Source organism: Pezoporus wallicus, unplaced genomic scaffold, assembly GCF_028554395.1.
Source record: "Pezoporus wallicus isolate ANWC-B61680 ecotype Strahan unplaced genomic scaffold, APGP_CSIRO_Pwel_v1 contig_13178, whole genome shotgun sequence".
Lineage (NCBI taxonomy): Eukaryota > Metazoa > Chordata > Aves > Psittaciformes > Psittacidae > Pezoporus > Pezoporus wallicus.
The window spans coordinates 528,536-542,077 of record NW_026641245.1 but is presented as its reverse complement, the minus strand read 5'-3'; the positions used below and the strand labels follow the sequence as shown (position 1 = coordinate 542,077).

Sequence of the window (13,542 nt, the reverse complement as noted above, 5' to 3'; positions counted from 1 at the left end):
GCGGCTCCGGCGCCACCTCCCCGCCCCCGGGGCCGGGCAGGCGCAGCGGAGGGGCCGGTGGGGCGGGACCCAGAGCGGCACCGCGCCAGCATCCCCGGGAGCCGGCCCGTCCTGAGCGCCACGGAACGAGCGTGTGGGAGCGCTGCCCCTGTCTGTTCCCATGGGAGAGAGAGCTCGGGGAGAGCCCGCGGGTGACGAGAAGAGAGGGCTCCTGAAGGGGAGAGCTGAGAGCAGCTCCAGGGCCTGAAGGGGCTGCAGGAAACCTGGAGAGGGGCTTGGGACAAGGGATGTAGGGACAGGCCAAGGGGAATGGCTTTAACCTGCCAGAGGGGAGACTGAGATGAGCTCTTAGGCAGAAGCTCTTCCCTGTGAGGGTGCTGAGGCGCTGGCACAGGGTGCCCAGAGAAGCTGTGGCTGCCCCATCCCTGGCAGTGCTCAAGGCCAGGTTGGACACAGGGGCTTGGAGCAAGCTGCTCCAGTGGAAGGGGTCCCTGCCCGTGGCAGGGGTTGGAGCTGGAGGGGCTTTGAGGTCCCTTCAACCCAAACCAATCTGTGGTTCTATGACCCAGTTTCTGCAGACATCCCATCTCCAACCGCTGCCCAAAGGCATCAAACATTTTTTTTTAAGAAAAAGAAGACAAACACAAAATATCAGGGTATTTAGTAACGAATGGAGGAGGTGAACAACAGGATTTCAAATTCACACTCTGAAAGACAAATGTCACTTACAGCGCAAACATGCCTGAAATTCAATCTGAGACATTTGACCTAAGTAGAAACTTTAAGGCTGTAAAAATATAACACCCCCTCCCCCCCCCCTTTGCTCTAAGCCACACATGTAAACCTCAAACGGTCCTAGAGAACATCCCTGGGCTGTTACAGCCAAAGCCCAGCTCTGCCTTGTGCAAGGCTCTGCAGCAGCCTGTTGAGCACTGGCTCCTGCCCTGGGCAGGGCACCGGGTCCTCGCCAGCCGTGTGGGTGGATGGATGGATGGATGGATGGATGGATGGATGGATGGATGGATGGACGGACAGCTGGAGCACGTGTGGGTGAGGCAAGAGCCGAACGTGCAGCAGTGGGTGTCAAAGCCCTGCTGCCTGTGCAGTGGTGCCAGGACATGTTAGCCCTCACTAGGGTACAGACCCCAGTACTCACCGGGCAGTGGTGCAGGGCCCTGGGCTGGCTCCCTCCATGCCACCGGCTCCGTGTGGTCGGTTCAGCGGAGGCTGGTGGCAGCTACGGCACATCCAGCCCATGGTCCTGTGGTGTGGGGAACAAGCAGAGCTCCCCACAGAGCCCGGCTGAGAATGGGGCCCTGCAGTGCCTGATTGCACTGCCCTGATGGTGCAGAGCTGCCTGGGCTGCCGGTGCAGGATGCCACATGTCCCACAGCAGGGTGCCACATGTCCTGTCTGCAGGGCAGGGCCATGGGGTCCCCAGCCCTGGGAGGGAGCCAAAGTCGTACCCCCATCTCCAGCTATGTGGGTGTGTTTGCTGGCTTGGGCTCATGCTGCCTGGTGGTGGGCCTGTGCAGAGCTGCTGCAGACCCCAGCGTTGGGCAGAACCTCCCCACGCAAAAAGGAGCACTCCCAGTCCTGGAATTCAGTGCAGTGGGAAATGCCCCTGAACCTTGGTCACTGCAGAGATGGAGATAAACCCGCTCCAAGCCAGTCACCAGCCTGCAGCAACAATGGGTGAGCTCAGCTTCTGGAGTTCCAGTGCCTGGAGGTGTCTGAGGTCAAGAGCTGTCTCCCTCTCCAGCACGGCTAGGTACCAATACATTCAATTGCTAGGAATGGGTGCTCTTCCGAGCACCTGCAGCATTAAGCTCTTCCCCCTGGCAGGCACTTCACATACACATCACCCCACAGCTCGCTCGTGTGTGGCTCCACACAGGTTTCTATGTCTGAACGAGCTGGGTGGAAGAAAAACAGGTTATAAATAATGAGGAGTAAGCGACCTGCAGGCAGGAGCCAGTGTGTGAAGCCGAACGATCTCAGATGGTCTGGGACTGATCTCTCAGGTCATCACTCCTGGGGAAAGGTCCAGAAGAGACTGGAATACGAGAGGCTCCAGCTGCCTGGGCCGGATACCCGGGCTCCCCGCACAGCTCCAGCAAGTGGGAGCAGGAGCCTCCCGGTTGAGCCCCTGGGCACAGGTCTGGTCCCTGTGGTCACCAGCGCTTCCCTGGAGCTGGGTGACGCGGGAACCATCACGTTTCTGCGGAGACAGCACTGGTTTGGTGAGCTCTGCGGGAAGCAAATGCTGATGTGGCTACTGGGCCACGACTTCCTCGAAATCAGAGAGCTGCCGCATCTGCTCCGCCTGCATGGAATGTCTCCGGAGCAGCTTCCTTCTGGCTCGCAAGTCTCCCCACCTGGGTGAGCTGGGAGTGAAGGACACCAGAGCCTTCAGGCCAGCAGCCAGCGGGGAGGGGGCTTTGCTGCTGGAGCCGATGTCGGGGATGGGGGGGTTGGGGTTCACGTTCAGGGGGGGCAGGTATCCGGGCCTGCTGTGCGCGATGTGGTCCAGCAGCAGGGTGCCGGAGCCTCTCCTCTCCAGCAAGCCGGGCGGCCGGCGCCGCATGGGCCGGGGAGAGGTGCCAGCGCTGCCGTCCAGGGCGTCCCGGGAGCCGTCCAGCGAGGCCGCGTGGGGCCCACTGAGCCTCCTGCGCTCCAATGGCCCCTTCCCATCGGCCGGGCCGGGGATGCCGCAGAGCTGGGGTTCGTCGTCGTGGTGCTCGGCGCTGAGCCGCCGCCAGCGCAGCGCCGCGGCCGGGCCCTCCGGCTCCTCGGGCACCGTGCTCCTGCGGGGCAGGCGCTGCATCGCGGCCGGGCTCTTCTCGAACGCTGCCTTCCTCAGCGGCGCCCTCGGAGCCGGGTCGTCCACCGGCGGCAGGAGGGACGGGTCCTTGCTCCTGCTGCCGCCGCGGGCGGGAGGAGCCTTTTTGGAGAGCGAGAGGTCGCTGATGCCCGTGATCACCTCCTCATCCGCACCCACCCGTGAGTCATCGTGGTGTGTGGAGGCTGCCAGCACCGAGGGTGCCACAAGGCCCCACGGCTCCGAGCGCAGCCGCTTGAGCCGGGGCAGCCGGGCTCTGTGGGCTGCCCCTGTGTGCTGCCCTGGGGAGGGCGGCTCGTTGGCACAGGGGCTGTCCCCAGGGTGCGATGGGAAGATGCTGCTCTCCTCCTCAGCAGGGGAAGGTGCTGAGATGGGAGCTTTCGGGTGGGTGCTGGGGGGTGCTGTGCGTGCCTCGGGGAGGCTCCTCTCCTTGAAGTCCAGCAAGGGTGGCATGTTCAGGTATTGCTTGGCTGTCTTGGTGCCAGAGGCAGATTTGTCCATGGTGATGATGATCACCTCCTTCCCTTTGGCTTTGCAGGCATTCAGGAGGTGCTGCAGCACATCCTTGTCGTTGGCGTTGATGGCGTGGACCAGTGCTGATGCTCCCGAGTGGTCCTCCAGGCTGGGGTCTGCGCCGTTCTCCAGCAGCAGGGACACCACGTCCCCACCGGCACCGCGGATGCAGGCGTGCATCAGGGCTGTTTTCCCGGACTTGTCCTGGATGTTGGGGTCAGCTCTGTTGTCCAGCAGGTACTTCACCATCCTGGGCTTGCTAATGCTCTGCTGGTCAACGTGCCTGGTGATGCAGGCCACCATCAGGGCCGTCTCCCCTCTCTCATTGCTCTCGTTGATGTAAGCCCCCCCTTCCAGCAGCAGCCGGGTGAGGCGGAGCCGCCCAAGCCACACTGCCTTCAGGAGGGGGTTCCCCCCCGTCTCCAGCTCTGTCACCTCATCCATGACACCGGCCTTTTTTTACTGGTGGGCAATGGGAGCGTCAGCCGGTAGCTGCAGAGGGACCATAAGGAGAGGTGAGGTTTGGTGTCCAGCTCCCCCCCTGCCCTGCCCTGCTGGGGTGCCCTGTGCCCGGCTGACCATGTCCAGCCCACACTGTGGAACCCCAAAGCCCCCCACCGCACACAGTGGGTCTAGTGGAAGGTGTCCCTGCCACAGGCAGGGGGTTGGAACTGGAGGAGGTTTAAGGTCCTTCCAATGCAAACCATTGTGTGATTCTATGACTTGGCTGCCAGGGTCCCGGTTGACCTTAATTGCTCTTAATTGCCCTGAGGAGCTCAGCTGAGATCCCCACCCACCTCCCTGCCCCCTCCCCCGGCTCCTGGGCAGGGGCTCTATTTAAATGCAGGGCTAGTCCATACCAGTCTTGGTGTGATCTATGAAGGTGCAGGAGCCTTCATCCACTCTCTTGCACCAGCTCCTTCACTGGATTTCCCTCGATTACCCAGGATCTGACCACCCCTTACCCTGATGGCTGCTGTTGATGGGACCAGACATGGACTCATCCGTGTCTCATCCCAGCCTGTGCTGTGGTGGTCCTCGGCTTATGACTTGTCTCCTCAGAGAGCAGCTCTGCTCTGGCAGCTTCCTACCAGGACACCCTGGTTCATCTCGCCTTGCTCCTCTCCAGCTATGTTGCCCCAGTGGCCATGCTGGCATCTGCCTGGATGCACCCGATTTCCCCAAGTGCTAGAGCAATCTGTGCAGTCCTGACCCCAAGGTGGTTTCCACTAGGTCCTCTATGTCCTTTGGCTGGTAACGCAGAGCCCGCCGGAAACAGTGTGAACATCTACAGCTTCTTGTGCTGAAGCCACCACCTCTGCTTCCTCGCTGCTGAAGCTGTGGTCACACTGTCTGTAACCCGTTGCTGCTCGACGCTGGTGTGAGCTGCTGCTGGAGGAGCAGCTTCCACTCCCGGCAGCTCCGCAGCAGCCTGGCTCCGAAGCATCAACAGGCGCTTCCCTGGCACCGGCTGTGGGGAATTCGGGCAGGTAAGGACGCAGCCATGGCGTACGACCCGAGCACCCCATGGTCCTGCTGCCTGTGTCCTCAGGAGCAAACCTATCCCTGGCAGCTGCGAGGCTCCAGGCAGAGGCAGCGGCTCGGAGTGGTGCCGGAGGGACCAGCAGAGCCCAGCTCCAGACATCCCGGAGGCAGACACGGCCCCGTCGGCTGCCTCAGTTCCACCCCTCGGGTCTTGCCCAGCGCTTCCCTGGAGCATCCCCCCGGAGCCCCCGGCGTGGGGCACGGGCTGCGCTGCGCTCCCCCCCTCCCGTGCCCGGAGACCCGCGGCTCCCGCAGCGCTGGGACCGGCCGTAAGTGCTCGCACCGGGACTTCCCTCGGGGAGGGGCCGCGGTTGCTCCCCTGCGCTCTTACCTCCCGTCCCCGCCGCACCGGGGTGCTGCAGGGGCCGCGGACCAGGAAGAGAGCAGCGATACCGGCGGGCGCACCCCGCCCCGCAGGGGCCGTCCAGGGTCCCGCCGCCTCGGTGCCGGTCGTGGAGAGGATAGAGGCGGTGCCGCCCGCCGCGCCCTGCCGTTACCTGCTGCTCGGTGCCGGTGCCCGGTGCGGGGTTACCCCGCCGCTCTCCCCGGTGCCCCCGCCCGCATCGCCCCCCGTGTACGCTCCGGGTGCTGCGTCACCCGCCGCTCCTGCCCGCGGGGATGGGGGGGCGGCGCCTCCGCCCCCGGTGGGTGCGGGGAGAGGCGGGGGGGTGTCCGTGCGCGCACGTGTCCGCGCCCACCCGTGCGAGGGTGCCCGTGTTCGAGGGGTGCGTGCACACGTCGGGGTTGTCCGTGTGTCCCAGCACGAGTACTTGTGGGTGCCCATGTCCCTGGGGGGTGTCCGTGTGTCCCTGCACGAGTACTTGTGGGTGCCCATGTACAAGGGGTGCCCATGTCCCTGGGGGGTGTCCGTGTGTCCCTGCACGAGTACTTGTGGGTGCCCATGTACAAGGGGTGCCCATGTCCCTGGGGGGTGTCCGTGTGTCCCTGCACGAGTACTTGTGGGTGCCCATGTCCCTGGGGGGTGTCCGTGTGTCCCTGCATGAGTATTTGTGGGTGCCCATGTACAAGGGGTGCCCATGTCCCTGGGGGGTGTCCGTGTGTCCCTGCATGAGTATTTGTGGGTGCCCATGTACAAGGGGTGCCCATGTCCCTGGGGGGGTGTCCGTGTGTCCCTGCACGAGTACTTGTGGGTGCCCATGTACAGGGGGTACCCATGTCCCTGGGGGGGTGTCCGTGTGTCCCTGCACGAGTACTTGTGATTGCCCATGTACAAGGGGTGCCCATGTCCCTGGGGGGGGTGTCTGTATGTCCTTGCACACGTGTGCCCATGTGCAGGACGTGTCTGTGCAGGGGTATGTATGTCCCTGTGTGTGTGCCTGTGTCCGTGTGCCCTGCAGTATGAGTATCTGCATGTGCAGGAGGTATCAGCACAGGGATGTCTATATCCCTGCACACGTCTATTTGTGTCCATGTGCGAGGCATGCCCATGTGTGGGCACTGCGTGTGTGCGCGCGCCCATGTCTACATGTCCCTGCACACGTATTCTCATGTGTGCCCATGTACAAGGTGTGTCGGGGGGCCTGCACACAGGTGCCCATGTCCCTGTGTGTCTGTGCATGGGGAGCTGTGCCACACGTGTTCTCTGGTGCCAGCGTGTGCCCAGGCACTGGGGAATGGCGTGCGCTGGTACGTGTGCTGCTGGTACAACACCCGTGTACACGTGGCTCTGGTTTATGACTGCTGCTGCCTGTAAGGGTGTTTGTCATGGTGCTCTCAGATGAGGTTGGCAGGAGGGGGAATCTCTCTTGTGATTGCTAAAATATAATCTAAAATTGCAACCTTCGCTGGTAGAAGTTGACAACAATAACTAGAGCTAGCAGGGAAATTGCCACATTAGCAAGTGTTTAGGAAAACAGTATGGCAGCTTCCCTGCGATCTCCAGGAGCACGGAGACTTCTGTTTGCTGAGTTGGCCCAAGAAGCCCTGAAGGTGTGTGTCCATTTGTTTCAGAGGCCTCTCACCAAACGTCTTTGTAACCTGGGCTTACATAAACGATTGACAGTTCAGATTCCCGAGTGCTCTCCTCAATTAGGAAAGTGTTGGCAGCAAGTGATGGGATCTGACATTCCCCCCATCCAAGGGTCCTTCCTCTTTTGCTGACCTTGCCATTCTCATTAGTTCTCATCCCTGTGCTGGAGCCCGGGCTGGTTCCTGGCTGCAGAGCTGGGCTCTGCCACAGGGCCGGGACCCTTGCCCAGGGCTGGATGCTGATGGTAACCCACCCTCTCCACAGGAACGGTGTCTGTGTTTGCCTTGTGCTGAATTCACAGAGTGATTAATGGAGATGCCCCCCTTCGCTTCCCTTCCCCTCACACATGATCACAGGTTGTGTTTTCTCTTCGTTATTCATAACGATCTGCTGAGTCAGCCTGTGCTGCTCCTCAGGCTGTGATTTGCTCCCGGATGATTCACTGGGGGATCTGGGGAAAGTTCTTGCTCCCTGCCCAGGGCTCTTTTTCCCCATGGTGCCTTCCCCCTGGACAGGGCACAGAGCAGCAGAGGTGACACAGTGGTGGCACCAAGGAGAACAGCAGCGATGACGAGTGCTTTGCTGGGCCACTCCAGCAGCATCTCCCCACAGACAAGCTGTCGGGCAGCTCTCGTGCGTCTATTCCAGTTTTCTAGAGTTATAATTAGTCTGGCCCAGCCCAGAGGAGGAGGGAGCTGCTTTCGGCTGCTTGTTGGGACTGTAGCAGCCCGTCTGGTTTGTGTGATCCCCAGGGGCTCTGATGATGCTCGGGGAGACAGAGGGTGCAGGCTCAGGGACAGGGTGGCAAGCGGCAATCCTGGCTCCTTGTGCTTCCATAGCCCGGGACAAGCTGCAGCACAGACAGCCCATGGGCAGGACCATCTCCCCTGTTGGGGACTGTTGGGCTGGCTCTATTTTGGGTGCTTCGCAGAGCAGTGGTGAGGGCTGTGCGCAGCTATTCCTGCCAGCTCATCCCTGCACAGCCTCTTTTTATAGCCATGCTTCCCGGGGGGATGAGTACAGGTGATGAGGAAGCTTTCGGTGCTGGTATTCCAGAGGGGACCAACCAACTCTGCTGCCCTCCTGGGGCATGGCCCGTGTCTTCTGGGCGTGGGGAGGATCTGTATCCCTGCTATGGGGCAGCTGGGGGTCCCAGTCTCTGCTTGCCCAATGCCTGGCTGCTCCAGGAGGATGCTGCAGGTGTGTTACTGATTAGGGCTGATGGCAGGTTTATGAAGTCCAGTGTGGGTTCCTCAGCCCTGCCCACGCTCCTCACAAGGGTCTCATGGGGGAAGTGACCCCTTCCTACTACATCCAGATATTCTCCTTACAGGACCAAAGCTTGGGGCAGGTTTGCATCTGCTTTAGTCTTGACTCTGATCGCTCAGACTGCTTCTAAAAGCAGGTCCGAGTCTCGGGGGGTCCTCTGGGCCCTGGAGCAGTGGGGCTGGTTGGAGCGGGCAGGGTGCTCGGAGATGCTGCTCCCCTCTCCCCATCGCTCCTCCCGGGCAGGGCCGGGTTATCTCCAGCCCCGGTGGGGCTCTGCCCAAAATAGCCGCCTCCTGCCGGTGCGTGTGGAGGCAGGAGCGGCCGGTGATGCAGCGCTTCCCAAAGAGCAGCATCACTGCGCGCGGGGCCGAGGTCTCTATGGCAACCGCGGTAAAAATAGTGCAGCATCTTTTAGGAGCTGTCAGGGCCCGGCGGGAGAAATCCTGGGATGTGGTGTGTGGGGAGCGGGGGTCACCACACTGATGGGGGCTGCTGCCTGTGCCAGGGCCGCTCTAGGGAGAGAGCAGAGGATGTGGGGCTCAGGACATGGACACGGCAGCGCAGAGCCATGGGCTGTGCTGGCCTTCTCCACGTGCAGCGAGGACAGCTGGTGAGGATCAGTAGCTCCATCCCTGCTGCAGAGATGGTGACCACACATGGAAATCCACTCAATCCCTTTTGCCAGCACATCCCTCACAGGATGAGTCTGGCTTCGCTTCACCTTTCGCTTGCAAAGCAGCACAAGCGGGGCACTGCCCGTGCCCACCCTGAGATTTCAGTGCCCATCTCCTGATCCATGTCTGCAGCATGAACAAGTTTAAACCCCTCTGTAAGGAGGAATGCTGGGAGCTGGGTGGGATCTGGGCCATTCTCCATCCTCCGCTCAACAGTGCCTGCATTAATTAGACTCTGACTCTAATAAGCTGTGTTAAGGCCTGGCAATGGAGGTGCTGCTGCCATGTGTCACTGCACAGCGAGTGTCCTCCCTTGGTGATGACTGGCTGGCGTTTTGCACCGTTAACTCAATGTGCCGGGCCCTGGATGGCTGCAATCGCTTGGATCCTGACCCCTCACCTCCAGGGAGGGGAGCTCCTGGCTGTGAGACCAGGTGAGATGCAGGCTGTTGGGCTCAGGGAACGCTGCTGTGCTGGGACTCACCCACCTTGGCACAGAGCGGGCAGAGGGGCAGCCCCGGGCCCTGGGATTTCCAGCCCCGCTGTCTCCATCACCGGAGCTCTGGAGGTGAAGATCCTCTTCCCAAACCCCTTCCTGTTCCCCTCTTCTCCTCTCGCATGGGGGCGGGAATGTGTTTTGAAGGTGGCTGTAAAATCACTTTGTCAACCTGCTCCCATCCGTGCGGAGCTGTGTGCCAGGGAGCTGCATTCCCTCCAGTGAGCCTGTGCTGGGGGTGCAGCCCCGAGCCCCCACGGGTGTCCCCACTCCCCTCGTCCCCTGCTCCCCTCACCCCGCTCCCATCCCGCAGCCGGCGGTTGCCCTGACGACGCATCCTCCCTCTCCCTACGCTTCCTCCTCCTCCTTCCTTTGCAATCTACGCAATCCGGCACCTCCGCGATGCTTCACTTCCATCTCGGCTCTCCTCCAGAGGATCTGCAGAGAAGCCCTTTGGATTGAAAGGCAGCTCCCGGTGCTGGGCTGGAAAAGCCCTGACCCTGGGCAGGGGGAATAGTCGCTGTTGGGAGTGAGGATGCTCGTGTTGCTGCGGGGTGAAGCAGCGCTGCTCCATCCCACTGTGGTGAATGTGGGTCCTTCCCAAGCCAGGGGCTGTCACGGCAATGCCACCCCCTCCAGGAAGCCACAACCCCGGTGGGGTCTCAGGGGCTGGGGCAGGGTTTGGAAGCACACGGGTGACCCTTGGTGATGGTGTTGGGTGCTGGAGCCCATGGTGGAGCGGTTCACATGGGTGCTGCTGAACCCAACTGCAGGAGTTCCCAGGCAGGCGCAGGAGGAGCCGAGTCGGTTCAGTCTGGAGCCGTTACCAGCTGAGTGCAGGGGGTGGGAGGAGAAAGCCACTTGGCCAGAGGACAGGGGTGAAGAGGCAGGGGAGAAGCTGGGAGTGCAGGTGTGAGCAGGGGAGGGGATGGGCTGGTGGTGCTGGCACCTGGGACAGAGCTGTGGCCCATCTGCAGCCATGCCCAGAGCTCAGAGCCTGGGGGGGCTGTGGAATTACTGTGGTGGGAGAGACACAACTTGGCCTGCCTGAGAACTGCTCCCTGCCTGGGGCCAAATGTGCTCTGGGTCTGGAAAATAACGGTGTGGTTCGAGGTGTCTGTGTCCGTGATGTGTCCAACGCATGCTGCATCCTCTGCCATGGCTGGGGCATCGTGCATGCTGCATCCTCTGCCATGGCTGGGACTTGCTGTGGCTCCTGGCAGGTGAGGAGGTGCTGGGCGGAGGAGGGAGATGATTTGAGTTTGCATTACACAGAGCGCTTGTCGGAAGAGAACTGATCCGTATTTAACAACAGAGCCCTGCAATAACCTGCAATTACCTCTGAGCAGGGCTGTGGGGGTGGCTTTTCACAGCGCAGCAGCAGGGGAGCGCGTCTGTGCAGTGGGTGCTGCAGGACGGGGGTGCTGTGGGATGGGTGGGTGCTCCCACCATCCGCTCCCATTGGCCCCCTGAACCCCTCACCCCTGTGTGTGGCTCTTCCTCCCCTGGCACAGCCCTCCCCAAGCTGGCAGCATTTGCCAAAGGGGTGTCCTTGGTCTCTTGGTGACAGGGACATTTTGTGTCTGGTGGGTGGAGGTGGGTGAGGAGCACTGGAGCGAACCCCCGTGGGGCTCTGCTGCCACATCAGCATGGTGTTCAAGGCCAGGCTGGACGGGGCTTGGAGCAACCTGCTCCAGTGGAAGGTGTCTCTGCCTGTGGCAGGGGGCTGGAGCTGAAGGAGCTTTAAGGTCCTGTCCAAACCAAACCATTCTATGTGATGGGCAGTGAGACGTGCAGTGCCACAGCAAGGAGCTGCATGAGCAGGGCTGGGGCCGTGGCACACACGTATCCTACAGCCATCCTTTGTCCCATGCCATTGCTGCCCCAAGGGCTGCAGCAACTTTAATATCTCTCTGCTGAGTGAAATTTCCTGGTTGGGCTTTCATGTCCAGCGGGACACTTATGAAATATCCGGATTCGTTTTTTTTTCTGAGGAATTGGAATTTCCTATTCATGGATTTAATATAGAGGCTACGTGCTCTGGGAGGGAAGTGGCTGCAGCACCGGGGCTGGTTCAGCCGTGGCTGCCCATCCGTGCTGACACTCCCCTGGCCGCGGGTCCTGGCTCCGCTCCCCATCGCCCATGGCCGCGGCTGGCGCTGGGGAATTCGGCTGCCTCAGTAGTTTTCCAGCCAGCGCTAAGCCGCGTTTCACGGCTCAGCACCCCCCTGCCATGGGTGAAATCCAAATGCACACGGACAATCCGCGGGCGCTCTGTTTGCAGAGGGATCAGGTGAGGTCCCGGCACCAAACCCCTCATGCAGAAGCAGCCGCGAGGACGCAGACATTTGCCCCCAGCCCCTTTGTGGCTCCCGGCAGCCCTGGGCTCCCTGCACAGGGAGGAATCGCGGGAGCACTCGGGTTTTTTGCCCTGGACCAGCTCATGGGGGATGCTGAGGAGGAGCATCCGCCTCCTCCTGCTTCATTGTGGGGCGCACCGCAGCCTCCCTGCATGCTGGGAGCAGCCCTGCCCAGCTGAGGGGCTGGGGAGACTGTTTGTGAGCAGTGCTCTGCCCCCATGTCCCCTCCCTGGTTGCCTGGGGGGATGCCTCAAGCGAGGACAAGACCCTGTGTTGGTGCTTTGCCTCCGACAAACTGGGTCTCAGGGGTCAGGATGGGGCCTGGGCTCTGGGAGCAGGAAGGTCTGAGCAGGAGGGTCCCTGAAGCAGCACCAATGTTTTGGGGTGCATCCGCATGGGGCTGCCTCATCCGTGTTGGTCCCTGTCCTGGCGCCTGCACCTGAGAATTGAGGGGATTTGGGGCACCCACCTCCAGGCAGCTCCAGGACCCCCCCCTCCAGCCCCTGTCCCTGTGGTGGGTGTGCAGGGAGATGCAGGCAGGGGCTGTCTGCACCGGTGTCAAACCTTGGTGCCCATGAGGGTGGTGATGCTCCCCGGAGCGCCGCGGTGCTCTTTGGCTATGGGGGATCACAGGGGACCCAGGGAAAGGAAAACAGCTGGGAATGAGAAGCAGATCCCGGGAGGTTTAGAGTTTCAGGGCAGCTCCCCACGGGACCCCCATGGGCTGGGTAGGACACGGCTGCGCCCCAGCAGCACCCCAAAGCTGCATGTGAGCAACTCGGGGCTCTGCTGAGCAAACCCTTACCTGGCGCTTTGCTTTGCTTCCCCATGTCCCGCTTTGCTCCTCTGGCACCCAGCTCCTGCTGTTGGCTGCAGGTCCAGCTGTGCTGCGAGAGCTCACCTTAAAACTACGGAACATTCGGAGTAAGTCGTGTTTCATGTGAACAGCCCCAGGCAGGTACAGAGCGCAGGAGCTTCACCCACCACAGTCATTTCTTACTTTTGTAATGACTCTTTATACCAGTTCCAAAGGATTTCCAGCTGCCTCCACCGGGACATGAGCGATCGGAAACATGCCGGTGCCGCGCTCCAGCGCCCACATGCAGACTATCTCAAGACCTCATGCCAGTGTTTTCCCGCAGGACAGACCTGTTGGAGATGCTGAAAGAGAACAAGCCTGGAAGGAAGGACGGGACCTGCTGGCTCTTGGGTAAAACAAGATGTTTCTTTAACCCTTGAGTTTGCTTTGCACTCGGGTTTAGTTGGAGTCCCACATCCCAGCCGGGACAGCCTGGGGAGCACGGGGGCCGACGTGCCAGGACGATGCTCGTGCCTCTCGCATACCCTTATCAGTTCTCCGTCCAACAGTTACAGTGAAGAAGCTGGGCTGGAAAAGTGATAAGGAGATGAGAGCGGCCTCAGGAGACGTCTCCCCTGGAACTTTGGTACAGCAAACGCAAGAAGCCGGAGCAGTGATGGGCGAGGTGGAGGTTTGGACATCCCCAGCTGCCTCTTCCCGTCGGGGGCACGGTGTGTCTGCGGTGGGGCGGCAGCACCTCGTGTGCCAGTCGCCTCTGCCCGTGCCGCCCGCAGCAAGTGCCCCGCGCCCGCGGCTGCGGCTGCTCCAGCCCCACGGACACTCCCTATTCCCAAATTTCATAAGCGCAGTCCCCTCCCTGTGGGGAGGGACCGGCCCCGGCGCGGGGGGGACCTCTCGGGTCGGGCTGTGTGCAGAAACCAGGGGTTGAGCGCGTGCATTAGTCTGACGCTGCAGAAAGGCACCGACAGCCGCTGCCTCCCCCAGTGCTGTGGCAGGGCCGGGGGTGCCCCAGTGCCAAAGGCAAGAGAGCCCC

At 61.5% G+C, this 13,542-nt stretch overlaps 1 protein-coding gene across 1 annotated transcript; it reads right to left on the bottom strand.

Moving 5' to 3' along the window:
• Positions 1 to 1,609: 1,609 nt before the first annotated feature.
• Positions 1,610 to 3,869, bottom strand: ANKRD34C (ankyrin repeat domain 34C). The gene has a single exon (XM_057422708.1). The coding sequence runs from the start codon at positions 3,797 to 3,799 to the stop codon at positions 2,276 to 2,278; it is 1,524 nt and encodes a 507-aa protein (XP_057278691.1). The 5' UTR covers positions 3,800 to 3,869; the 3' UTR covers positions 1,610 to 2,275.
• Positions 3,870 to 13,542: the final 9,673 nt, after the last annotated feature.